At 35.7% G+C, this 27314-nt stretch overlaps 1 protein-coding gene across 9 annotated transcripts in view; it reads left to right on the top strand.

Moving 5' to 3' along the window:
• The window catches only part of CDYL (chromodomain Y like), a 188129-nt gene that overhangs the window by 12666 nt on the left and 148149 nt on the right, over nucleotides 1-27314 (top strand). For 2 of the 9 annotated variants that reach the window (XM_056823379.1, XM_016431790.2), the window contains exon 1: nucleotides 13543-13698. The exons of 6 other annotated variants lie outside the window; for them this stretch is intronic. In XM_056823379.1, coding sequence (XP_056679357.1) covers nucleotides 13672-13698 — 27 coding nt within the window. In that variant the 5' untranslated portion in view covers nucleotides 13543-13671. Of the gene's footprint in view, nucleotides 1-13542; nucleotides 13699-27314 lie in introns of those variants that run through there. One more of the 9 variants, XM_056823380.1, reaches the window with a different exon arrangement.

Here is a 27314-nt window from a genome sequence, read left to right on the forward strand (position 1 = left end):
ATATATATATATATATATATATATATATATATATATATATATTTTTTTTTTTTTTTACAACTAACTTTTGGAAGATAGTTTATTCAGGCATTTTCCATACTATACTAAAATAACTATATTCTCTATTGTCCTATAGGCTTCTAGACTAAGGATTCTCAAACTTGAGTTCTATGAACTTGCTTTTAAAAATATTTTGGTAATTGTATTTCAATATATTTAGTTTTCTTTGTAATATTTGTATTTTGTATGTTTAAAAACATTTTGATTAGGGGCTCTTGGATTTTACCAGACATTGAAAGGGATGGAGGGGAAGGGTGACTGCCATAAAGAAGTTTCAGAACCTTTGGAATCCCAGAACTAACTCCAGGGCCAGACATTAAATCAGTCAGAGATCTTCCTTCCTTCCTTCCTTCCTTCCTTCCTTCCTTCCTTCCTTCCTTCCTTCCTTCCTTCCTTCCTTCCTTCCTTCCTTCCTTCCTTCCTTCCTTCCTTCCTTCCTTCCTTCCTTCCTTCCTTCCTTCCTTCCTTCCTTCCTTCCTTCCTTCCTTCCTTCCTTCCTTCCTTCCTTCCTTCCTTCCTTCCTTCCTTCTTTCCTTCCTTCCTCCCTTCCTTCCTCCCCTCCCTCCCTACTTCCCTCTCTCCCTCCCTCCCTCCCTTCTTCCTTCCCTCCCTCCCTCCTTTCTTCCTTCCCTTCCTTCCCTTCCTTTCTTTCCCCTTACCTTTTGTCTTAGAATCAACACTCAATACCATGTATTGGTTCCAAGGCAGAAGAGTGGTTAGGGCTAGGCAACAGGGGTTAAGTAACTTGTCTGGGGTCACACATCTTATAAAGTGTCTGAAGCTAGATTTGAATGGAGGGTCTTCCATCTCTCGTCTGACTCTCAATCCACTGAGCCACCTAGCTTCCCCCAGTGACTTAATTTCTTGACATTTTTCCTCTCTGTTACATTGCTATTGAAGTTAAGTAGCCTAACTTTAAGTGATGCTAAACAATACTATTTTGCTTTTTAGTAGCATAGTAAAAAAAATGGTGTTTTTAATTTTTTAAATTTAATTAATAATAATATATAATATAATAAATTAAATTAATATTTAACTTCCAAATTAGTTAAAATTTGGTATATAACATTAGAAAGTTAATGATTGAAAGAATAACAATAGTATTTATAGGGTACTTTAAAACCCTAGCAAAGTTAGCTTCTATTCACCACACATACCACCCCCCTTTTCCTCCACCATTCAGCCTAACATATTATTCCATTAGATTTTTTTTATAAGGTTATTTAATTTTAGTTTTTACACATTCATCCCTGAATATATCCCTACCATTTTCTATACTCAGTGAGCCAACTTTTGTAACAAAGAATTAAAGTAGGGAAAAAGCAGCTCAGGAAAAGTATTGAACTCATTGATCATAGAAGACAATGCATGCAATATTCCACACCCAAAGGCCACCACTTCGGTAATAAAGGGAGGGAGATTTTTTTTTTTCAGCTCTCCTGGGAGGCTATATTTTTTGTTCATTAGGATTACACAACCTTCAATTTCTTTTTCTTTTTTCCATTTACCTTGTCTTAGTCACTGTGTATCATTTTCCTGGATTTTTCACTTGACTGCATCAATTGATTTCCTTTCCTTTGTTTCTCTGAATTCTTTATAGTCATTTAAAAAAAAACAGTACCATAATAATCCATTACATTCACCTACTACAATTTGTTTAGCTATATCCAATGGATATTTACTTGAATTCCATTTCTTTGTTAACCTCAATTACCTTTTCTATTAGAGAGCTGGTTGTTGGAACAATAAGCTACTCCTGAGGACTTCCTTTCTGGAGGGATCAGATCAGAACTTTCTTGGTAACTCAACATTTTCCAACAATTCTGCTTGTATTCAACCCCATTTGTTATTTTGTTTAGCAGAGTAGTGATTTTATGTTTATTGAGTTACCAAAAAAAAAAAAAACCCAACTCCATAAAACAATGCTATGAATATTTTTTGTGTAAATGAGGCCATTCTGTTTTTGAACTTGGGGGAGCTTTATGTTTCTCCTTGGAGTTTGTTGTGTCAGACCAAATGGGCATTTGTCCCCTTTTCAGCATAATTTCAAAGTGATTTGCACAGTGGTGTAAATGGTTTACTCAGCTGTAAAATGGGAGTAATAGTATTACTACTATTATTACTATACTAAAGCAGCCACCTAAGGGTTTTTGTGGGGATTAAATGAGATGGTATTTGTAAAATGTTTAGTGCAGGGCCTGGCACAGTGTATTCAGTGATAGTATATTAATAAGTCTTTTTCCAACCTTCCCAAAGTGACAATTTACATTTTTACTAATTATCTGTGTTTGAAGGGAAACCTCTGTTGTTTATTATTTGCTTTTGAGTAAATGAAAAAAGCATTTAAAAGTTGTTTATTATATGCTAAGTTAATGTGGATATTGCTAGAAAAGCTAGGAGTTAATAGGAAAGTTGAATGGGGGAAGGGAATATAATGACTTGTGGTCTTTTGGGCATTAGCATGGCTGATGGTAAGATCTATGGGCCTGAAGAGTGTAACATTAGAACAGATAATTTGGTCTGATGGTCTTTGGGGCTCACTAGCAGAGCAATGTCTGGTATTCCATCTTACCAGAAAGGTGTTAGTTGGTGAAAACCCACTGGTATCAAATGTCCCATAGGGCTCTTTCTTGGACTTCTCTATACTAATTACACTTGGTGATCTCATCAGTTATCTTTACGCTGATGATTCTTAAATCTACTTCTCTAGCCCTAACCATTTCTTGACCCCATGCTCACATTTCTACACTGTTGGACATCACAAATTGAATGTCTCATAGATATTTTAAAAATAATCAGTCTAAAACGGAACTCATCATCTTTACCCCCAAGCCTTTTCTTCTTCTGAATTTCCCTGTTTTTGTCCAGGGCAACTCCATCTTACCAGTTACACAGACTTGAAATGCAAATATTATCCTAGACTCCTCACCTTTACACCCCTTCTAGTGTGAAAATTAGATTACTTCTCCCTACTTAGATCTTACTTTATGGTGAAGATAAAATTGTAATCTACTGATTGAACAATGAAGGTACTTAGTTCTTACTTTATAGTAAGCTAGACCTTTAAGCTAAGCCTATTTTTAGATCTTACTACAAAAAGATAGTAGTAGTCTCTCAGTAACTGAGGATGACGATTGTCTTTGTGCGTTTTCATCTATGATAGATGAGCATGCACAAAAACACTTGTGCATGAAGGAGATTTAAGTGGAAAAGTCGATGCACAGAGACAGTCCCACTCTCTCGGCGTTGGAAGCCTGGGTCCATTGGCACGAAAAGTCGTTGCACCTGGAGACTTCCTCAGCTGCATTGGATGGTTGTGTTGTCTTTTGTGCTCTAACACGCCCTAAGCACTCCACAGTGCCTTGCTGTATTGCCATCTCAGCCGTTGAACCTTCTTATTGTTTTCTTCTGCCTGTTCCGAGGAAGCAGATTTCACATGCTGGGTGAGCAAAGCCCTGGTTCACCCGGGGTCGATGACCCGATGGCTACCCTCACAAGGTTTAGGTGGCCTGTCGAAGCTGTTGCCCGGGGTGTGGCCACTGCTGCATGCTAGCAGCTACTGGGAGCCACAAGTGAGAGCTGGGTGTCAGGTGGGGGTCAGAGGCTGGAGAGCTGCCCTAGAAGGGCATGACAAGCCCTCCATACCAGAGATACTACCCCTCCCTGAACACCCCATACAAAAAGGTATTAAGTAACTATAAAGGGTAAATTAATCACAAAAAGGTTAAGTAACTAACAAAAGGTGAACTTAACAAAGGGTGAGCTTAACAAAGAAGTGTTAAGTAACTCAAAAGATATAATCTAATCAAAGAAGATGAGAACTAAAGAATGGGAAGTCCTGGAGAAAAGCCTGTGATGTGATTGGTAGACATGAAAATTTAGAGGAGGGGACACAAGAGTAAAAGGGCTATATATTTCCGTCACTTCCTCTCTCCAGCACTTTTGGTGGCGGAGAGGTGGCTGGTGGCAGCATGCTGGGCCTTTCGGCATCGTGGTGTGGCTACAGCTATTGTCCGGTTCCATGGTGAGTTTCTGGCTGAGTTTTCCTTCTTTACTTTCCAAATTTTATCTTCTTAGAAGCCTCTAATCTCCTTTAGAAACCTAGTGGCAGAGATCTTGAACTCCCCCTGGCACAGGCCAGGAGGGAGAAATCCTATACCCTCTTCCCTCTTTCTCCTTAAAATCCTTCCCTTTATATTAATTAAAATTACCATAAATTTCCAGACTGACTTGGTATCTTATTTGGGATTTTCCCTGGCGACCAATTAATTTAGATTTTAAGTTATAACCCTAAAATTATCTTTATACTAGTCAACCTGTTGCCAAGTCTGGATGATCATTTCTTCATGACATCATGCATTATCCCCTTCTCTCCTTTGTTACTGCCAACACATCTAAACTATTGCTACCCTTCTATTTGGTCTTGTCTCAAGTCTTTCTCCACTTTTGCCCATCCTGCATTTATCTATCAAAGAGTAGGCATAACTTTTTCACTCTTTACCCTTCTCCCCCAGTTCAGTAAAATCCACCATTGTCTCCAGGATTAAATATAAACTCTAGCTTGTAAAGCCCTTAATAACCTGGTTCCTTCCTCCCTCTCATGTTTTCTAACACTTTATTCACTCCCATGTGCACTGCTGTCCAGTGACATTGGATTCCTTTTGTTGTTTTTAAAACATTTTCAGAGTATAGACATTTTCCCTGGCTAACCCTTTTGCCTGGAATTTTCTCCTCTCATCTCTGTCTCCTACTTTTTTCTTCCGAGCCTAGGTATTTATCCCACCGTCTGCTAGAACCTTTTTCCAATCCCTCTTAATGCTGATACATTCCTTTTGTTGATTAGCTCTAACTTACCCAGTCTATATCTTCTATATAGTTGTTTGCATGTTGTCTCTCTCATTAAACTGGCAGCAGTTGACAAACCAGCTCCTTGAGTGAGGACTGTCCTTTGCCTTTCTTTGTATCCCCAGTACCTGGCACCTCATAGGTGTTTAAATGATTGAGTCCCTGTTTATCCAAAAGATGATTGGTCATGTCCTACTGACACCTTGTGCCTGTTGAGTTTAAAGGTGCTGGGTAGAGTCTGAAGATCTGAGAACTCTTGGGAAGAGGGGGATTGCATTGGAAGCCAGATGGGAGTTCCCCCTCTTTGTAGGAAGGGAAAAGGAGATTTGTCACGGAAGTTGGGGAAAGTTGGAGGAAAGGTTTTTCTGGAGTACTGGCTTTGCTGGGACTTTCAGCTCCTGGTTGGGAGCAGGCTTTCACATGGCTGTTAATAGTTAGATCTTGAGAACTTCATATTTTTTAATCACTTAGCAGTTCAGGAAATGAATGCAGTATTATGTGATTACTATGTACAAAGAAAGCATTTTGTTAAATCTTGTGTATAAAAATGTAAAAGCAAGGAAAGACTTACTCTCAAGGAGCTCATGTTCTAATGGGAGGGGATAATAGAAAATATTTCAGCTACAAACCAAATGAACAGGTTCCATAGTCCTTAGGCTGCTACAATAAAGCAGATATTAATGTCTTTTCTTTAATGTAATTTCCACTGAAAAATTCACTAGTTTCTTCTATGGAACTATTTAACAGTGCTAATGACTTCAATAGCAAGAACTTTGTTTTCATGTTCTTCAATAGGTACTGCTGTGGCACCTGAAGGAGCATTTGCCAGAGCAACATGTTCATAAGTTTGCTTTCCAAGATGATGATTTTTAGGTACCATCCTGGAAGCATTCATTGCCATTTCCAAAGCTCTTGGGTTCAGATTCTGGGCTGTGTCAAACCAGCATCCAAAAGAAGATGTTGGTCTAGATTGAGATTGGTATTTAAAATGATCCATTGTAATGCATTTGTGTAAATCTTTTTTATCTTATTCAAGAGATAGTTGATGAAAAGACATCTCCTCAAATACAGTCTCTTATCCCAACTGCACTGATTCTGTTTGTAAAAAAGATTTTTAAAAAAATTTCAATCAGAACTATCTTTCCTATTCCTGATCATTTTCTTGTTTGATTAAAAAATTTCCCCTCACTGTAGTTGTAAAAGGTATTTTATCTTGTTCTCATCTAATTTTTTATAAAAGATTTTATCTTACATTGTAATGAGAAGAGATAGCACCTGGGAAAAATAACCAGTAGAGATTATGGCAGATGTTGCAATAAGTTCTAAATTCTTAAAATGATGAACTTTTTTGTTGCAAAAATGACATGGTGTATCAGTAGCTTTTCCTATTGTAGAAGTGAAATAGGGGTTCCTTGCTACTTTGAGAATCTTCTGTTACTTCTCTAAAGTATCCTTGCATATATATGGAGTACAAGTAGGGTAAGTATTATTAAACTGTGAGTTGGCTCTAGATTCCCATATGGCATTAGGACTTCTTCTAGACCAAAATGGAGTTAGTTTGTCCTCACCTCAAGCATCTAAGAAGCTCTAGGCATGCCCATCATAACTTAGGACAGTGACCTTAGTAGTGGTCTCTTCTCATGTTGATATTCATTGTTGATGCTTCTGTACATATTGATTGAATTGAATTACTTTAAAAAAGTTCCACAAAATAAATGTGACTGAGTATGGAGGTAGAATTGAACTTAAGATAATAGAAAGGATCAACAAATGAACAGAAAATTTTTCCTTCTATCTTAATTATCTTTGGGGACATTATTTTGTGATGACAAGGAATTAATATTTGATAAACACCCATAAAAGATTTCCATTTGTCTCATAGAAGTGTCATGTTTGAATTTTTGCAAGTTTTAATGATTATTGGGAAAATGTTAGTCAACTTTATTCTTTACTGTTTTGAAAAAAAAACAAAAAATCAACTTTGTTCTATTGTTTTGTTTTTGTGTATATTTGATTTTGTTTTTCTTTTTTTAAAACCCAACCCTTCCCTCTTAGAATCAACACTGGGTATTGGTTCTAAGGCAGAAGAGTGGTAACGGCTAGGCAATGGGGATATGGGGATTAAGTGACTTGCCCAGGATCACACAGGTAGGAAGTGTCTGAGGTCATATTTGAACCCAGGACCTCCAGTCTCTGGGCCTGGTTTTCAATCCACTGAGCCACCCAGCTTCCCCCTATATTTGATTTCTTAATAGATTTCAAATAGTTTATTGTAGGCCTTATACTTTTTCCTTAAAAGTCTTGAAGCTGCTATTAATCTAGATAGAAGGTGCTTAAAGACCCTAACCATCAATCCATTTTGAGCAAGAAATATACTAAAGTACTGTTTTTCAAACTTTTTTCATTTTGTCATGACAGAAATCACCAATAGAACCCTAATTAAGATGCTGATTGTTCTTTCTTGGTCATAAAACTCAGCCATAACTGATGAGGTATGACTGTAGCAATGATAATGGTGTGCTTGTATGGCTTATTGAAGCAGAGAAGTAATGCAATGAGCAGAGTAAGGTCATGATTCAACTTGTTCCAAAGCATTCTTGAGGTTGTCCAGTTGGTCTTGTCCTAGCAGCAGTGGTGAATAGAATTACATATTTAGCTGTGAAAATGAATGGCCATTATTTTAGAACTGTATTACCAAAATTTGTGCAATATCTATTTATACACATAAGTGTTTAAGTTGAAGTGAGTTAATAAATGTTTATTGAATTAAATAAATATGTAAGTGAGATACCTGATATATTAAAAGAAATTTCTAGGGATATGATATGATAATGACAAGTAGGTGGTGGGGACTTAACAAGATTTGAAAGATTGATAGGATAGATAGTTTTTATGTACAAAGTAGTTAAATGAATGCCTTGAAAAGTTATGTGATTTGGACAGTGGATAGAATGCTGGGGCTAAAGTCAGGAAGACAGGAGTTCAAATCTGATTTCAGTCACTTCCTACCTGTATGATGTTGGGCAAGGAACTTAACCACTATTTGCTTCAGTTTCTTCAACTCTAAAAATGGGGATAAATGAGATAATTATAAAGCACTTAAATGCTTATCTCACCACCCTCCTATTTAAATGTCGAGAATGGTGACTGTTACCTTTTGATTAAAAGTTTTATTTTGAAAGAAAACGAATAGTTGAGAAAGCATATGTGAAAGATGAGTAGAACAATAAGGATTTGACATTTGTTCTGTTTGCCAAGGAAAATTATATGAAAAAAGCATCTTTTTTGAGTAAAACAAGTTTTTTTTTTTTTAACAAGTCACCTCAGAATTTTGCATTAGAACTTGTTAACCAGTGTGATCATCTCTTTGCTTACTCAAGTCCTAGAAGTTTTATAAACTCAGGAACTTTTGACCTGAGTAATGCATCAGACAGATTACATCTCCTATAATATGTATAGATAGATAGATTTTTTTTTCTTGAAATCTTGTTCAACTGAGAAACATTTATTAAGCATATATGCTGTGTACAGAGCATTATGCTAGGGGCTTGAGGAGAGGAAATGTTGAAAAGGGACATAGTTCCTTTTCTGAAAACTTGTATTTATTACATTTGGTGCATATTAAATGTGTGTCCACAGGCATACTTCTCAGCCTTATTTATGATAAAGCATCTCAAAATCTGTAGAATAGCTAACATACATTATCTCATTTGAGCCTCCCCTCAACTATGCCAGGTATCTGCTTTAGGCTTCATGTTTCCTATTCCTTTAGGATAACATTATCTTCAAAAGGGAGCATTTGTAGATTTTGCCACTTAACCACCTTCTAATTTGACTCCACACTAGACATCCTACCATGGTAGTGGTAGACTCCTTTGGAAAGCATACATCTCAGGTCCCACTTTACATGTCACTTGTTATTAATAAATAGAATTGTGGAATAATATTACCTTTGTTTATATCTTCCAAGGACTCATCACTTTAAGGTGTTGAGTGGAAGGCACTTCATTGGATATGTTGCAATGTATAAAACAGCATTTTGATTTATACAATCAGATCCCTTTTTAACAGTCAATAAAAAAATAAGTATTGTGGGATCTTTATTCTATGTGCCCTTCAGCGAGGGTTGTGATTATTAAGATATGGTCTTCTGTAGAATATAGTTTACAGAAGCTTCTGTTTCTGTCATCCAAGATGCCTTTATGTAGATGGCTCAGAAATTTTGTAGAGATGAGACCATAGAAAGGTTTAGGGTTTTTTGGGGTTGTCTTTTTTTCTTGTAAAAAAAATTCTAGTGCTTGGATTTTTTTTTTAAAGCCTTTGGCATTTATCTTTCTTCAAAATGCTTTGATTCATTTAAAACTGTTGCCTGTAGCACAGGACTTTACTTATATTTTATCTAGTCTACCCGGACTTCCTATCTTTTTCTCTTAAGTTTTACTTCTTTATTAGTCCCAATTGGTTGTCTATAGTGTTAGTTCATATGTAGTGGCTGTCCTATCCCTTCATGGTGAAAATAATTTGTTATTTAAAAAGTCTTTACCAATATAATCCATTTTTTATCTATTTGTCCTCTTAGTTTCATTCTTAAATGCTCTTTAAATGGCCTGGTTTAATAAGGTTGCCTCCAAGATTTCTTTGAAAAGATTTTTTCCTTTTATTGTTTCTTGCTGTTCTATGACCGGATAATACTCACAATATTCTGCTATTCTCCTTTATAAGATTTTACAGAGTTTATTTTCTTGGCTAGGGTTTGCTTTGATATTTCCCTATTTAATCAGCAAATACTTGATATCCTAGTTGAGGCAATTTCTTAGCCGTCTTTTGTTTCCTCATTGTGACTGATTTACAGAGATAAAACTTTCTGAATGATACCATGGTAGCTAATATCACTATCCATTTGACCATTTATTTCACTTTTTTTTTTCCACAGGAAAAGTTTGTTTTAAAAGCATAATTGGGAATTTAAAAAAATTGTATCCAATGTCTTTCTCAGTTTTATTCTAGTGAACTTACCAACTACAAGTAAAAAGCTGATTTGGGAATGACTCATCAGTAATGAGTTGTTTCCTATGAGATATAAATACAGTAAATAATCCAAAACTATGTTTAAAAGGGCATGACAGACATATTACAAAGTATAATATAAGTCTTAGTGGGAAGAAGTTTGTTGTAGGAGGAAATATTAAAAGGACACTTCTGAGAGGAGATGGCATTTCAGTAGGGCTAATGTTTGCACTGAGCTTTGAAGGAAATAAAGAATTCTGAGAGGCAAATGGGAACAGAGAATGTTTTTCAGAAATGGAGGATAGTCAGGCCACAAAGGCATGAAGATATAGGAGGTGTAATGTCATGTGTGAAGAACAGCAAGAAAGTCAATTGGACTTGAGTATAGGAGTTTGTGAGAGAGAATAGTATATAATAAGGCTGCAAAGTTAGGTTGCCACCTGGAATTGGAGTCAGGTACACACGATTTCAAATCTTGCTTACAACATGGGAGTCCAGAGTGGGTATGGTAGGAAAGCAAAAGTAGTTAGTATAGGACAAATAGACTATCAGACTAAGGATCAAGAGAAAGGATGTCATGATGAAGATAAATAGAAAGGTAGGGTCAATGGGAAAGAAGTAGAAGGATATTGGATTATGGTCAGAGCAAAATTTCAAAGCTTATAACTCTTGGCTATACTGCATATCTAAGAGAAAGTGTAGTCTGAGATAGGGACCATGCTTGGTATATGATTGAAGTGAGGTAGAGTGATGCAAGTTTTGAAATGCTGCTTGGCACATAGTAAGCTTATTAATAAATGCTTATTGATTTGATAGAAAAATTAGGTGGTTAGCATGTTAGAATGATGACAACGAATATATGCCTGAGAATAGTGGTAGTAAATTTAGTAGAAATAGAGAATTAAGCCAGGTGCTGAAGTCATTATAAAAATTGAGAGGAGGTATGGCAGCAAGCTTGTGTAGTACAAATAGATTTTTATGGACTTGAGAAATACTGGAAAGAGAAGTGGTAGACAAATATCTTAGGACTAATATTTGGAGTATAATAATACTCCTTCTCTTCAGGCCCTGTGAATTGTAGGATTTGAGATTAATGGCCTTAAAGGGATGTGATATACTTAGGGAAGACACGAAATTTTAAGCTAAAAAGATTGGAAAGCATTTTGAGAAGAGAGTTGGAAGATCCCAAAAAAAGGCATGACATAATATACTAGGGTGTTTAAAATGGACCTGAGTCAGAGTAACTAACTGAATAAAGATAAGAATTTGGAAGGAAGTAGTTGGAGAAATCACCATATGCATACTAGTTAACAATACAGAGTGACATGATTTGGGAAACAATAATATGTTTAGATGTAAAATGGAGTGGCATTTTGGTAGCTGAAGAGGGATATCATTTAACTGACAAAATTAAGGAAATTGTTGGAAGATATAAAATATTCCTGCTTAAAAGTTCAAAATATAATATGTTGAAATGTTGTTTGTGTTGTTTAACCATACCATATTAAAGTACACATTAACTATTTGGGGGACATTTTTGCTGAGAAACTACAGTTCTATATGCGAACACATTTACATGGGGAATTTAGCTCCAATAAATGTCAACAGTTCCTCATTTACCACATGCATAAAGAAAAAAGGTGAATCTTTTCTAGGGTCTCAGCAGATTGTAATATGTTAAAATTCCTCATACCTGAATGAAATCACCAGAAAAGGGGAAGAAGCAGAAAACAGCCTAACTGAATCCATTTTTAAAAATCTTATTCTCACCAAATTTAGGTTTCACTCCATAGATACCTTCCAGATTTAGAGTAAGTCTCCAGAGCTAGAATTATAATAACTAATAATTACATATATTTCCACTTTTGATTCTCATGACTATTATGTAAGGTAGGAAAGCTTATTGTCTAATCAGATGTAGTTGAAGCAAAGAGAGGTTAGTTAACACTTTGCTGAAAACTATATATACCTAGTATATAAAAGAAATTGGGAAAAAGACAATTGTCTTGAATCTTGTCATTATTTTATCTAGATGGGTGATGATGAAGTTGCTCTCCTTAGCATTTTTTGATTAAGTAAAATGTTAATATATTTTGTAGTGACTAATTCTCTCATTCCTAATCAACTCTCCTTTTTTCCCTTGAGTGTGGGTACTTTTGTGTCTCTATGCTTCTTGTGAGGAGAGAGGAGGGGGGAGGCTAGGAGGAAAAGAAGAGAAATGGGGCATTTTGGAGCCAGATCTTTTAAAACTATTGCTTGTTTGATGGCTATTAGTTTGATAATAGCCTTTTTAAAATTTTAAAATACTTTTTTTTAATTCAGAAAAATTTGCATCTCCTAGTTTCCCAAAGAAAAACAAATCCCATAACAGATATGTGAAGTCAAGTCAAACAAATTTCTACATTGACCATAACTTTCCAAAGTATGTTTCAGTTTGCACTTCTGAATTCTTCACTCTATAGCATGTTTTATCTTGAGCCCTTTGGAATTGTGATTAGTCATTATTGGTCATTATGCTGTGTCAGAGTCCTTAATTCTTTCAAAATTGTCTTTACCAAGTTGTTATTCTATAAACTGTTCTGGTTCTGTTCAATCTTTATCAGTTCCACAAGTCTTCCTAAGTGTCTCTGAAACCATTCCCATTTGATATCACTCAGTTGGGGAATGGCTGAACAAAATGTGGTATACAATGTTGATGGAATATTATTATGCTATAAGGAATGATGAACAGGATGATTTCAGAAAGAACTGGAAAGACCTACATGATCTGATACAGAGTGAAATAAGCAGAACCAGGAGAACATTATACACAGTAACTGAAATGTGAGATGATCAAATGTGATACTTTGCTACTAACAATAATATAATGATCAAGAATAATTCTGAGGAACTTATGAAAAAGAATACTATCCACATCTATCTAGAGAAAGAACTGTTGGAATAGAAATGCAGTTGAAAACATAGATTTACCACTTGTTTATTGGGATATATGATTTTGGGTTTTGGTTTTATAAGGATATTCTTTAAAAAAATGAATACTATAGAAAAATGTTTAGAGTGATAATACATGTATAACCCAGTTGAATTGTTTGCCAACTCCCAGAGGGTGGAGGAGACAAAATGAATCATGTAGCTTTGGAAAACTTATATGTAAATTTATTATTGGAATAAAATAAAGATGACATTTTGGGGGAAATCCTCATCATAACCCAACATCTTAAGAGGGATCTGTCACATTTATATAGCATAACTTATTTAGCCGTTTCCTAATTTATGGGCACCCACTCAGATTATTATAATTGACTGAAAGAGACTTGTAAATATTTTTGTAAATCTTTAGAATTTATTTTGCTTATGATGGATCTCTCCTTTAATCTAATTGGACTTCTCTCTCTTCTTACCTTTCCCTCCTGTTTTCTTGTTGAGTGAAATGTATTTCTGCACCAAATGTGTGTGTGTGAGTGTGAGTGTGTGTGTTCATTCTTCTGTGCTATGACCTGTTCAGGTGAGTGTGAGGTTCAAGTATAAACTACTTCCCTCACCCCTTCCTCCTTGTTTATATTGATACCTACTTGCACTCCCTAATAATGAGAGAATTTCCTCTAATTTTTCCTTTCCTTTCCCTTTTAGGTTATTTCTCTTTCCCTTCTCTTTCTATTCTTTTCTTAAGATCAGCATATTATAAACAGGACCAATCCCAGACCTTCTAATTCAGATCATTCTGGGTACCCCTGATAATGATGGGATTCAGAGGGAGACATGTGTCATCTCCTTATATTTGCATATGTAAGTAGTTTATCCTTTATGATTGTTCATTTGTGTTTACCTTTCTGTGTTTCTCTTAAATCCTGTATTTGAACTACAAAGTTTTTACATAGCTCTGCCTTTTCATCAGGAATGCTTTTGAAGCCTTCTATATTACTAAAAATATATTTTCCCCCCTATTTTTTTATTTTTCAGTTTTGCCGACCAAGTTTTTGATTTTAAGCCTATATTTAGCCTTTTGGAATATCATATTCCAAGTTTTCTGCTCTTTTATAGTGATTCTTAAAATTTTTTTCTCCAGTCTACTTTCCAGATATTTTAACTGTGAGATAATTTTATATTCTGTTTTTTCAGTCTTCTGATTTTCTTGTTGTTTCATAGAGAATCACTGACTTTCACTTGGTCCATTCCATTATTCAGGGAGTTTATTGCTTACACAAGATTTTCAAAACTCTTGTGCCAAGCCATTAATGTTCTTTCCATTTTTTCCCCTTTCATATAATTTCTTTTCCAACTTTTCCTTCTAGTGCTCTCATTTCATTGATGTAATTTTTTTTTTAATTTTACTTTGTATTTCTAGGTGTAAAGATAAATTTAGGGTTGTGACTTAATCTAAATTTAATTGGTCGCCAGGGAAAATCCCAAATAAAATACTCAAGTCAGTTTGGAAATTTTGTGGTGGTTTAATTAATATAGAGGGAAGGAATTAAGAAGAGGAGAGAGGGAAAGGGTATAGGATCTCTCCAGCCTAGCCTGTGCCAGAGGGAGTTCAAAGACCTCCACCATGAGGTCTTCCCAGAAGATAAGGGGCTTCCTAAGAAGATAGTGTTTTGGAAGGTAAAGGAGAAAGGAATCAGCCTAAACTGCTTGCCAACTGAGAGAGCTCAGAGAAAAGATGCCTCACCTGAGCTAGGTTACTAAGCTTCCCCCAGTATTGTATCAAGGATGCTCATCACCAAACCCAGACAATAGCTGCCACCACCCCAAGACGCAGCCACCAGCCACCTCTCCATGCAAAGAAGCCAGAGAGAGGAAGTGACGCCAAATATATAGACTGTTTTTATATCACTTTTCTGCATCTCACATGTACCAGTGGTAGCTTAAGCTTGACTTAGGACAGCCCAGGGGGTCTGTCAGTTGTTTCTGATTTGTCATTTGCTAGCACATGTCTGTCAGGCCATCCTTCTCAATACTTAATCCTTAAGTAGGGGTGTAGACATTCCTGTTTTGTTAGACTAAGCAGGGTTGGAATAAATCTAAAATTCACACAGGAATTCTAGTTGCATTTCTGTCAAAGCTGGGTCTTACTTTGACTTTACTTATAGGTATTGTGGAATCATTCTCTTCTTTTGGACTTATCTCATGAGGGTCCCTGTCAATATGACTTTTTAAGGTGGAATTTTTTTTTTTTTTGGTTGCACACTCAGCCTGCTTTCTGATTATGAATTTAATGTTAGGTTGGGCTCTGGGCACTTACTGAGCAAAAGTCTGCTTTTTTTCTTGGTGTATTTAGTATTATGTTTCTTTAATGTCTCGGGGACAGTTCAGGTTGGAGACCTGAAAGCTTTCAGTGTTTCCAAAGTGGTCTGATGCAGGGCAAAGTCTGATTGATACCCCCTTAATCTCTGCAAATTCCTGACCTGGATTTCTGAGCAACTGTGGACTGCTGCTGGACTTGGCCTCTTTTCATATCTGAGAAGATCTGCTAGTTCAGAGGGAAAGGGCTATAGGTTGAGATTCTTGCCCTGATTATTCCTCTGAAGGCTTCATACTAGGTTAGAAGGTGGAACTGCTTCTGATTCTAGGATCTGAGCAACACTGTTGTTGCTTGTTTTTGTTTTTTTAATATCCTCTTTATTGGGTACACTTCCCAGAACCTAGGGCCTTCCCCTGCTTTGGAATGTCACCTCTGAGGGAATTTTCTCTCCTTAATCCACCCTGGAAGTAAAACTCAGAACTGGGAAATGGAATAACAAAATAACCAGTTGGCAATTATGCCTATTCTCTATGTATGGAGCCCCAGGATGAGAGTCTTTAATTTCCTCATGTCCCAGTTCATAATTTCTTCCTGGATGTTCTATCCCTATAGCTTTGGATCCCTGAGGGGAGACCTTTTCCCCTGTGTCCACAGACCTTTCTATTTCCCTATGTTGATAGACTGGATAATTGACTCAAGACCTTTTGGAGTTCATCAGGATTCTGTATGATACAATTTCTAGATTTTTTTTTGGGGGGGGGGGATAATAATAGGAAGCTTTTCACTCACCGTGTATGTCAGTTCAAAGGAACAGGGTCTCAGGTCTAGTCAGCAGATCAAAGAATGAAGAATTCCTCCAGTCTCCACTTCCAAAAAATGAAGAACTCCATCTCACAGGAAGTAACAGCTCCTTTTCAAGATGCTTCTTTTGCATCACTTATTGTGTCTTCCCCTAATTTTATGTCTACCAATCACAGTTGACACTTTGTTTTAGGACTGTCCAGAAGGCAGTCAGTTGATTGTGATTCATCATCCACTGTCACACAGGTGGGTCGCAGACTTTCCCCATTCAATGTGTGAAATGAGGTGTTTGCACCTTTGGTGATTAAATCTAAAAATGGGTAGATCTCCATACTTAACTTTTAAGTACTGTGTTCTAAAAATAGACAGGGGTTACAATTAAATCTTCACAATTAGGGGAGAGTTAAGTATTTTCATTGTTATAATCAGAGGAGTGTTAAATTTAATCCTCACAATATATTTTATAGACTGAAAATTCTCTGTAGTTAATTGTTTCAGTTAGTTAAGTTGACCATCTAATGTTCTTTAATCAAACCATTATGTCAAACACAGTAATAATTTTGTTTTCTTTTTCTATGTTCCCTCTTTTTTTCTTTTTAAAATTTGTTACTGCATCCTTTTTTTTTTTAACCCTTCCACCTTAGAATCAGTACAGCGTATTGGTTCCATGGCAGAAAATCAGTAAGGGTTAGGGAATAGGGGTTAAGAGACTTGCCCAGGGTCACACAGCCAGAAAGTGTCTCCTATTTTTTTTTTTTAAATAGTAACAGTGATAATGAACATCCTTGCTTTAGCGCTGATCTTAGTGGAAAGGCTTCTAGTTGATTGCTATTACAAATAATGCTGACTCCTGAGCTACCAAATTAAGGAAATGCATGTTTATTTCTCATCTTTACCATACATGTGTTGTATATTGTTACAAGGGTTTTTCTCACTGTTGTGATAATTTTTGTTGTTGTTATTAGCATGGTCAATTACATTCATAGTTTTCTAATATTGAACCAGCCTAATAAAATAAGTTGATAAAATCTACTACTACTACTACTACTACTACTACTACTACTACTACTACTACTACTACTAATCTATAATCCAAGAAATTTTTTTATGTGAAACTAAATATAAAAACAAATATAAAAAACATAAAATATTTGCTTTGATATTCATTAGGGATATGGGTCTATAGTTTTCTATTGTTTTGGTTGTTCTTGATTTAGATATCAAGATCATTTTTTTTTAATGTTCTTCTCAATGTACTCATTGGTGTAAGAATGTTTAATGCTTTGTGGAATACCAGCTCCATGAGAATCTGAAAGGCAGAGGAAAGGAAGGCTTCCCAGTAGCTTTAGTGTATGACACAAGTTCTTAATATGTTTTGGTCAGTGTGTCTAGCATTTTCAGGTTCACAAAGTACTTTCTGCACAGCAACTCTGTGAGCTAAGTGTTGTGGATGATATTATCCCATATAATTGGTGATAAGATTAAGGCTCAAAAAGAGGAAATGACTTCCCACATCATTCAGGTGTGGTAGTTTTAAGAGTGTAGATTCAGAACCAGGACATGGGCATCAAATCTTGCCAGTTTTTTTCCTGGTCCCACAAAATATGTTAAGGTCCAGACAATGTTAGAAGAGAGCCACTGGATCAGGCAGCATAGCCTCCAGGCCTCAATTCTTTATTTTATTTATAATATTTTTCCATGTTAACATGATTCATTTTCTTTCCCTCCACCTTCCCTCCCTGCTCCCAGAGCCAAGAAGCAATCCCACTGGGTTGTACAAGTATTGTCACTTGATACCTATTTCCATATTATTCATTTTTGCTAGAGAGTGATTTTTTAAAAGCCTAGTCCCCAAATCACATACCCATATATACATATGATAAATGATGTCTTATGTTTTGCTTTGCATTTCCCACAGTTCTTTGCCTCAATGCGGATAGCATTCTTTTACATAAGTCCTTCAGGAGTGTCCTGGCTTGTTGCATTGCTACTAGTAGCAAGGTCTATTATATTGGATTTTTCCACAATGTTATCCTTTCTGTGTATAATGTTCTTCTGATTCTGCTCATTTCACTTTGCATCAGTTCATTGAGGTTCTCTCAGTTCATATGGAAAGCCTCCAGATCAACAATCCTTACAACACAACAATATTCCATCACCATCATATACCACAGTTTGTTTAGTCATTCCTAAATCAATGAACACCTCATTTTCCAGTTGTTGTTTTTTTTTTTGCCACCACAAAGAGCGCAGCTATGAATATTTTTGTACAAGTATTTTTCCCTATTAACTCTTTGGGGGTATAAGCCCAGCAGTACTTTGACTGTATCCAAAGTCTTTTAAATCCCTTTGGGCATAATTCCAAATTGCCTTCCAGAATGGTTGGATCAATTCACAACTCTACCAGCAATGCATTAGTGTCCCAATTTTGTCACATCTCCTCCAACATTTACTACTTTCTTTTACTGTCATATTGGCCAATCTGCTAGGTGTGAGGTGATACCTCAAAGTTGTTTTGATTTGCATCTCTCTGATTATAAGAGATGTAGAACACTTTTTCATGTGCTTATTAATAGTTTTGATTTCTTTGGCTGAGAACTGCCTGTTCATGTCCCTTGCCCATTTATCCATTGGAGAATGGCTTGATTTTTTTGTATAAATTTGAGAAATTAGACTTTTGTCAGAGGTTTTTATTATAAATTTTTTTTCCAATTTTTTGCTTCCCCTCTAATTTTGGTTACATTGGTTTCATATTTTTATCCTAGAAGTTAGGGTTCCTTTATCTTTTCTTAAAGTTTATAAAATGTCAAACTGAAGTTCAGTCTATCAGTTTAGGAACTACAAACAAAGGCTTACTACAAATAAATGGAAACAATGAAATCCTAAATAGTATTATAGTAGTAGTCTCTCGGTAACCGAGGATGACAATTATCTTTGTGCGCTTTCGTTGGAGTTAGGATAGATGAGTGTGCACAAAGACACTTGTGCGTTAAGGAGATTTAAGTGGAAAAGTCGATGCATAGAGACAGTCCCACTCTCTCCGTGTTGGAAGCCTGGGTCCAGTGGCACGAAAAGTCGTTACACCTGGAGACTTCCTCAGCTTCATTGAGTTGGCCGTGTTGTCTTTTGTGCTCCAACACGCCCTAAGCACTCCACAGTGCTTTGTTGCGTCGCCCTCTCAGCCGTTGAACCTTCTTATTGGTTTTGTCTGTCTGTTCAGCCGAAGCAGTCTTCATATGCTGGGTGAGCAGAGCCCTGGTTCACCAGGGGTCGACCACCCACTGGCTACCCTCACAAGGTTTAGCCGGCCTGTCAAAGCTGTTAGTAGTAGTATTACTGGATCAAAGAGTATGCACTCTTTTATAGCCCTTTGGGCATAGTTCCAAATTGCCCTCCAGAATCAGTTAACAACTCCAACAGCAATGGATTAGTGCCTCAATTTTGTTATATCTTCTCCAAAATGTATTCCTTTCCTTTACTGTCATCTTGGCCAATCTGATAGATTTGAAATGGTACCTCAGAGTTTTTTAATTTTCACTTCTCTAAGAGGGATTTAGAACATTTTTTCATATGATTATTGATAGCTTTGATTTTCTTTATTTGAAAACTTCTTATTCAGATCCTTTGACCATTTGTCAATTGGGAAATGGTTTATATTATTATAAATTTGACTTAGTTCTTTATTTGTTTGAGAAATGAGAACTTTATCTGAGAAATGTATTATAAAATGTTTTTCCAGTTTGTTTCCATTCTAATCTTGGTTACATTGGTTTTGTTTGTACAAAACCTTCTCATTTTACATCTTATAATGATTTCAATTTGTTTCATTATAAATTCTTTCCTTCTCTATGTAATGAAATGAAGTCCTAAATAATGAATGGCCAAAGGATTGGAAGAAAAACCATAACAACAATTAATTACATGCCAACAAACAAAACTTACAATTAGCACAAAAGAAACTAAAAATGAGAAAAGAAAGAAAAAAACCTGGAAATTTTAGAAAACTATAGAAATTATAAAGAAAATTAGCCTGTTTAAAAAGATAAATTAATTAATACATCTTCACTGATGTAAAGCAGAAAATGGAATTAACAGTAAAAGTTGAACAAGGTGAAATCACAATATTAGAATTTTTAAAATAATGAGAATTTCTTACATGCAGTTAAATGCTGACTAAAGGAAGAAAGCACAGGATATAGAGGAATATCTTCATAAATATAAAATACCCAAACTGATATTAGACCAAAAAGAGATCTTAAATAATCCAATCTCAAAAGGGAAATAGTTGTAAAGGGACTACTAAATGGAAAAAAAAATTGATCCTAAATAGTTTGCATGAGAATTCTGTCCAATTTTAAAGAACATTTGATGGGACAGCTAGGTATATAGAGAGCTAGGCTTAGAGACTTAGGTCCTGGGTTCAAATATGACCTCAGACACTTCCTAGCTATGCTGCCCTGGGCAAGTCACTTAAATCCAATTGCCTAGCCAAGACAGAAGGTAAGGACTTTAAAAAGTAAAAGAATAATTGGTGTCCCTACTACTACACAGATTCTATTAGTACCCATACTAGTTCACCTGTAGGCAGGATTTATGGCTTTTTGGTCCATGATAATTCAGGTTTGGTTCTGACCCATCATTGTCATTTGACTTCTGCTTTTCACCTTTTTGTCTTGATGTACATTTAGAAAGAAATCTCTTAATGGGCTGTTATTTTGCTGTTGTATTTGTTTATGTTTCCTGTATTTCTGTTTGTGGTGTTTAGCAAGAAAAATATCTCTCTCCAAGTATAGTTGTCTTTCTAGGGATGTTTTGAACTTTTATTGGTCCCTCTTTTTTCATTCATGGTTAAACCCAGATTCACAAGGTCTTGGGCTTCATGTTGACCTCCATTGCGCTTCAGAACACATTAGTCTACTAGTTCCTTTGTTTTCTGCTAAGTAAAGCTTTGTGTTATAGTGTTTCTTTATATATGAAAGTCGTTTTTCCTGGTCTTGGAGAATTTGTTGTTTTTCAATGTAGTTCTCAATAAATTTAATCACTGTATCTCAGTTTAGGATTTTTTTTTCCCCTGGAAGTGATCTGTGTGTTCTTTCAATTGACACTTTGTTTATTATGTTCAGATGTTGAGACAGTTTTCGTGCATTTCTTGTTTTATAAGGGGTCAGATTTTTTTACTTGTGGTGTTTTTTAAGAGACCTATAATCCTTAAATTTGCATCCTGCTTTTGAGATTAATGTTTGGCCGGCAGGGAGAACATGACTTTCTTTTAATATTATTGCTTTTGACTTCTCTTTCAAATTGTCCTTCATTTATGTCTTTCAATTCTCAGTCGGTTGTCCTCTTTTTTGTTTCTATCATGAGACTTGTCACTGTGGATTCCAAGTTTTTCTGTTCTGTGCAGACAGATTCTGCTCTCACAATTCTTACTTCATTTTTTTACCCATTCATGAACATCCTGCTATTCTATGATCTCTTGGAAATCTTCAGAATCCTCTTGCTTTCTCAGGTGTTTATTTTTCTTTGTCTTACATTACTTATTTATAGATTGTTGAACTCCTTACATGATGTTACTTTCTATTAATATCTTCCCTGTTGTTGTTTTTTATAGATTTTTTTTCCTTCCACAATTTTAAATAAAATGGTCTTTTTTATCCTATTTTCCCTTTTCCTGATTCTGTCCATTTTGATAGTAGGTTACCTAGCTGGGGTGCCCCAAGCTGGACAGTTAATAGTTTACCAGCCTTGCTTTTTGCCTCAAATGACTTTTGGAAGGGAAAGAACTGTTTCACGTCTTCCCTTAGACTTATTGCAATGCTGCCACCCCCCATCCCCTTTCATGTTTACTTGACTCCCTCTTCCTCCATTATACCTTCTGTTTCTTAGTTCTCTGGTCAGGCTGCAAAGCATTGCCATAAGGCTGTGGTCACCCTAGAAAACACTGATATTTGGATCTTTGGATCCTTGTAGTTTTTGGGTCATATGGAGGACAGGGAGGTGGATGACATCAGAGTTGAATTTTATTGAAAAGAGTGGATGATAGGTTGACTAGTGCAACCTGGAGCATGTGGGTCTTGAACAAATTGGTGCCTGTTGAGTATGTATTAGCAATAAGGAATTAATGATAACCTCTGCTATTAGTTTGTGTTTTTACTTTGTTTGGGTTCCTGGTGACAACTGGGCTTTATCTTTACACTAATAAGTAGTTTTTTGTAGAAGCTTTTAAGAGGGGCATCAGAGAAAATGCCTATTTCTCCATCTTGTGGTCATATGATCCAGATGTCTTCAAGTTAATTTTTAGGTGTTTGACAACTATTTAAATTTTTGTGAATATGTATTGTAGTTCATAAAATTTTCAACACTTGCTTCTGCATTTTTTGGTGAGGTTTTTCCTCATGCACGGTCAATTTTTGTGAAGATACTGTGTACATCTGACAAGTATATATGTGCCTCTTTCTATTTCTTTTCAGTTTTTCCAGAGATCTATCTTATTTACTTTTCTAAAATTCTATTCATGTCTTTCAATTCTCTTGTTTTTTTTTTTTTGGTTAAATTTTTTTTCCTTTGAGATAATTAAAGGTTCCCCCACTGCCATTATAGTTTTACTGTCTCATTTTTTCCTTTAATTTGATTTTTTTCTTTATGTATTTGAGAACTATAACATTTGGTGCTTATATGTTCACTGTTGATATTACTTCATTCAGTTGAACATAATGTTCCTGACTTTTAAAACTGAATTTATTTTTGCTTTTACTTTTATCTGAAATCATGAAATCATTACCCCTCTCTTTGTCTTTAGCTGGAGTATAATGGATCATTTCAGCCCCTTAGATTAACAGCAGGTCTTTCTGTTGCAAATCTGTTTCTTCCATTTAATCCATTTTGTCTTATTTTTCTTGGTGAATTCATCCCATTCACATTTACAGTTAGGATGGCCAATATTGTATTTCCTTTCATCCTATCATTCTGCACTTTTCTTTCACTTCGTTTTATGACTTCTTATAAAGAAGACCAAGGTTGAGAGACAAGGATTGATACCAGTAGATTTGTTTTAATTTGCTTCTTTACCCTGCTCATTTTCCCTTTTGCTCAGGAGAGTCCCATAATAGATTTTTATTCTTTCTTTGTTTTCTTTTGCACCCCTCTTTCTCTACCCTCCTTAGTTTTGCACAGGATTAATTCCCTTATTTTTCTCCTGTTTTCCCTTTGGTGTGAAATGTATTCTTCCCTCTGTTCAATTCAGATGAGAGTGAAATTTAAGTATTGCTCACCTCCCACTCCCTTATTTGTATAGACTTATACTTGAGAATCTCAATTATGTGGAATTCTCCATCCTTCCCTCCTCTTCCTTCCCCCAATTCTTTTAAGATAATCAAAAATTAACTAACAATTGCTTCCCTGACTCTTTGTCTCTGAAAAGGATATGTGTACCATTCTTCCTTATTAGAATATAAACAATTTAGTTCCTCATGGCTACTCATGTTTACCTTTTTTTGCTTTCGTTTTTTTTATTCCTTCGTATTTTTAAATTCTTACTCAGCTCTGGTACTTTCATCAGGAGTTTTTGGAAGTTCTCTATGTTAAAGTGCATTTTCTGAAATAGTTAAGAATAGGAGTTGGGAGAGGGTTTAGCAGGAAAAATAATGAGTTCTGTTTTGGACATCTTTAATTTCAAATGTCTCTGACATCCAGTTTGTCACATCCAGTTGACAGTTCACTGATGTAAGACTTCTGAAGCTTAGAGGAGAAGGGGTTCATAGGAAGTATCATTAAATCCATGAAAGCTCTTAAGATTACCAAGCGAGAGTATACAGGGAGAAAAGGAGATAGTTTAGGATAGAACTTTTGAGAACATTCACAGAGCCTGTGATCCAATTAGTTACTAAAGGAGGCTCTTGAGAAAGGTAGGACAAAGAATGAGGGGTAGCGTCAGAACCCAGAGAGGAGAGTTTTCAGTAGTAGCAAATGAAGTGGATAGGTTGGGAATATTTCAGATACATATTTAAAAATGAAAACCAACTATATGATGTGGCAATATTTCATTAGAAAATTTGGAAATACTACTTTTAGTTAAATAAATAATCACATTAAAAGCCTGATTCCAAAGGTTGAGGTAAAAGGAAAAGAGGAAATAGAGAGAGTGTGGACAGCCTTTTCCAGGAGTTTGAGAAGGTGGAGATGAAGTGGTGAATACTAAGCACTTGGGTTTAAGTGATTTGCCCAGGGTCACATAGGTAGCAAGTGTCTCAGGCAAATTTTGAACCCGGGACCTCCCCTCTATGGCCCTGGCTCTCAATACATTGAACCACTTAGCTGCCTGGACAGTAATTTTCCTAAAGCACAAGCTTGACCATGTCACACCCATACCCTCCATTTCTCAATAAACTCTAGTGATTCCCTGTCTCCTCTAGCATTAAATACAAAATCTTCCATTTGGCTTTCAGAATTCTTCATGACTGTCCTCCTCTTTCTCTAGCTATATTTCTAGCCTTCTTATACCTTATACCCTGCCCATATATTCTGTGATCCAATGACACAGCCTTCTTCTCTGAAGAAGACACTTCATCTCTCAGGTCCAGACATTTTCTCTGGTTGTCTCCCAAGTCTGGAATATTCTTCCTCATTTCTGCTTACTGACTTCCCTGGCTTCTTTCAAGTTCAAGGTAGATTCCCACAATCTTAGAATCAGTACTATATATTGGTGGGCTCGACAATGGGGATTAAGTGACTTGCACATGGTCACTTAGCAGGGAAGTGTCTGAGGTCATATCTGAACCCAGGACCTCCCTTCTTCAGGCCTGGCTTACAATCCACTGAGCTACCCAGCTGCCCCCTAAAATCCTTTATTTCTAAATCCATAAGCCTATATCTCTTGAGAAGAGCTCATGCTAATACATAGTTTTATAACAGTATGGATAAATTCACAAAATGTTTATTAAGCAAGTCCTATGTACTGGACACTGCATTACATACTGGGCATAAAATGAGAAAAACAGAACAGTCCCTGTTCTCAAGATTTTTCATTGGTAAGACTATAATATTTGATATTTATGAAGAGGTTATTCTTTATAATGATGTCCAGTAGTCTACCCCTTGTTTATCAATTAACAATTCATTGTAGTATGTACCAAACATTGATAAGCTAACAGTATTATTCAAAGTTTACTAATGATTTGGAAAAGTAGGCCTCAGAAAATTTACCTAAATTTACCTAAGGCCTTAAGAAAACTTACCCATGGCCACTCAGTCACATTGCAGCAGAGTTAGAACTTTCACCCCAGATGCCTTTCCCCTTATTGATTATTTCCTATTTAGCTTGTTTGTAAGAAGTTATTTACATGTTATTGTCCCCATTAGATTGTGAAGCAGGCAAGGAGATTATATTTTGCCATTCTTTGTATACCTAAGGCTTTACAGTGTCTGACCCTGGAGGTTTCTTTATAATTGGTTATCAGCTGACACCTTTTGACTACTTTCATCAGAATCTTAAAGATTTATATTAATTTCATCTACATTTTAGATGCTAAGCTTTTGTTAGAAATTTAATACAAAGATTTTCTTAATATTCTTATTTTTGTTATCTTCAATTTATGGGAAATAGAATAGAGGTAAAAGAAATAGAATCAGCACAATCCTGCAGATTCTGCCCCCATTTGAGGTCTCCAAATGGTGGGCCCACCTAGACATTTGGGGAAATACTCCTACCCAGACCAGATCTGACCTTGGGCGACTAATAAACTTTCCCCTTGCCACCCCCCTCAAATCACCTGGTAATCTGACTCTATTACTTAAACTCCTAAAAAATAAAATGAAAAAGCAAATTAATACTCTTGGATTGTCTGTTTTGTCTTTAATTTTACCTCCCATGTTTGGTTATGAATTCTATCTCTAGTTTTGGTGTTTTATCTATATTTAAATTATATTAAAATTTTTTTCATTATGATGCAATGCCTTTTATATTTTTATAGCTTATGAAATCAACTGTGGTATATGGTATACAAGGCTTATCTTCTATTAAAGATTTTTTACAAATCACAAGAAGAAATTTAATTTATATGGATCTAAGCAATTGGAAAGACATTAACTGCTCATGGGTAGGACAAGCCAATATAATAAAAATGGCAATCTTACCTAAATTTATTTACTTATTCAATGCCATACTCACTAAACTACCAAAAAACTTTTTTTAGAATTGTAAAAAAATTATAACAAAGTTCATTTGGAAGAATAAAAGATCAAGCATATTAAAGGAACAAATGAAAAAAAGGTGAAAGATGGTGGCCTAGCAGTACTAAATCTTAAAACTGTACTATTATAAAGCAGTGATCATCAAAACAATATGGTACTGGCTAAGAGATGGAAGGGTAGATCAATGGAATAGACTTGGAATATATGATGTCAGCAAGATAGTGTTCCATAAACCCAAAGATCCTAGCCTTTGGGACAAGAACCCACTATTTGACAAAAACTGCTGGGAAAATTAGAAAACAGTATGGGAAAATTTAGACTTAGATCAACATCTCATACCCTATAGTACCCTCCATGGTGAACCTTTTCCCAAGTTCCAGTGCCCAGAGAGCAAATTCAAACTGTTTGGGCAACTGGACAAAGGGGTAAGGCATGCAAAAATGTCCTAAGTACCTGGGAAGAGGGGGAAATGAACTAGCTCCCCAGTTCCAGTTCTGTACACATGCCAAGTCTTTGCCAATGCTGCTATACCAAGATTAATTCCAAATGAGTAAATGACTTAAATATAAAGAGGGATATTATAAGTAAATTAGGTGAACAGAATAATATATCTGTCAGATCTATGGGAAAGAATTTAAAACCATGCAAGAGATGGAGAACACTATAAGATGCAAAATGAATATTTTTTATTATATTGAATTAAAAAGATTTTGTATAAACAAAACGAATGCAACCAGAATTAGAAGGGGAGCAACAAATTTGGGGGGAAATTTATAACAAAATTCTCTGACAGGTCTAATTTATCAAATACATAAAGAACTAAGTCATTTCTAAGAAATCAAATCATTCCCCAATTGACAAATGGTCAAGGGATATGAATAGGTAGTTTTCAGATGAAAAAATCAATAATCATATGAAAAAATGTTGTTAATCTTTCCTGATTAGGGAAATGCAAATCAAAACTACTCTGAGGCCTCACCTTACACCTAGCAAAGTGGCCAATATGACAGGAAAGGGAAGTAATAAATGTGGGTAGGGATGTGGCAAAGTTGGGACACTAATGCATTGCTGGTAGAGTTGTGAATTGATCAATCCATTCTGGAAGGCAAATTGGAATTATGCACAAAGGGCTTTAAAAGATTGCCTGCCCTTTGATCCAGCAATACCACTA

The sequence above is a fragment of the Monodelphis domestica genome, chromosome 3, assembly GCF_027887165.1.
Source record: "Monodelphis domestica isolate mMonDom1 chromosome 3, mMonDom1.pri, whole genome shotgun sequence".
Classification (NCBI taxonomy): domain Eukaryota; kingdom Metazoa; phylum Chordata; class Mammalia; order Didelphimorphia; family Didelphidae; genus Monodelphis; species Monodelphis domestica.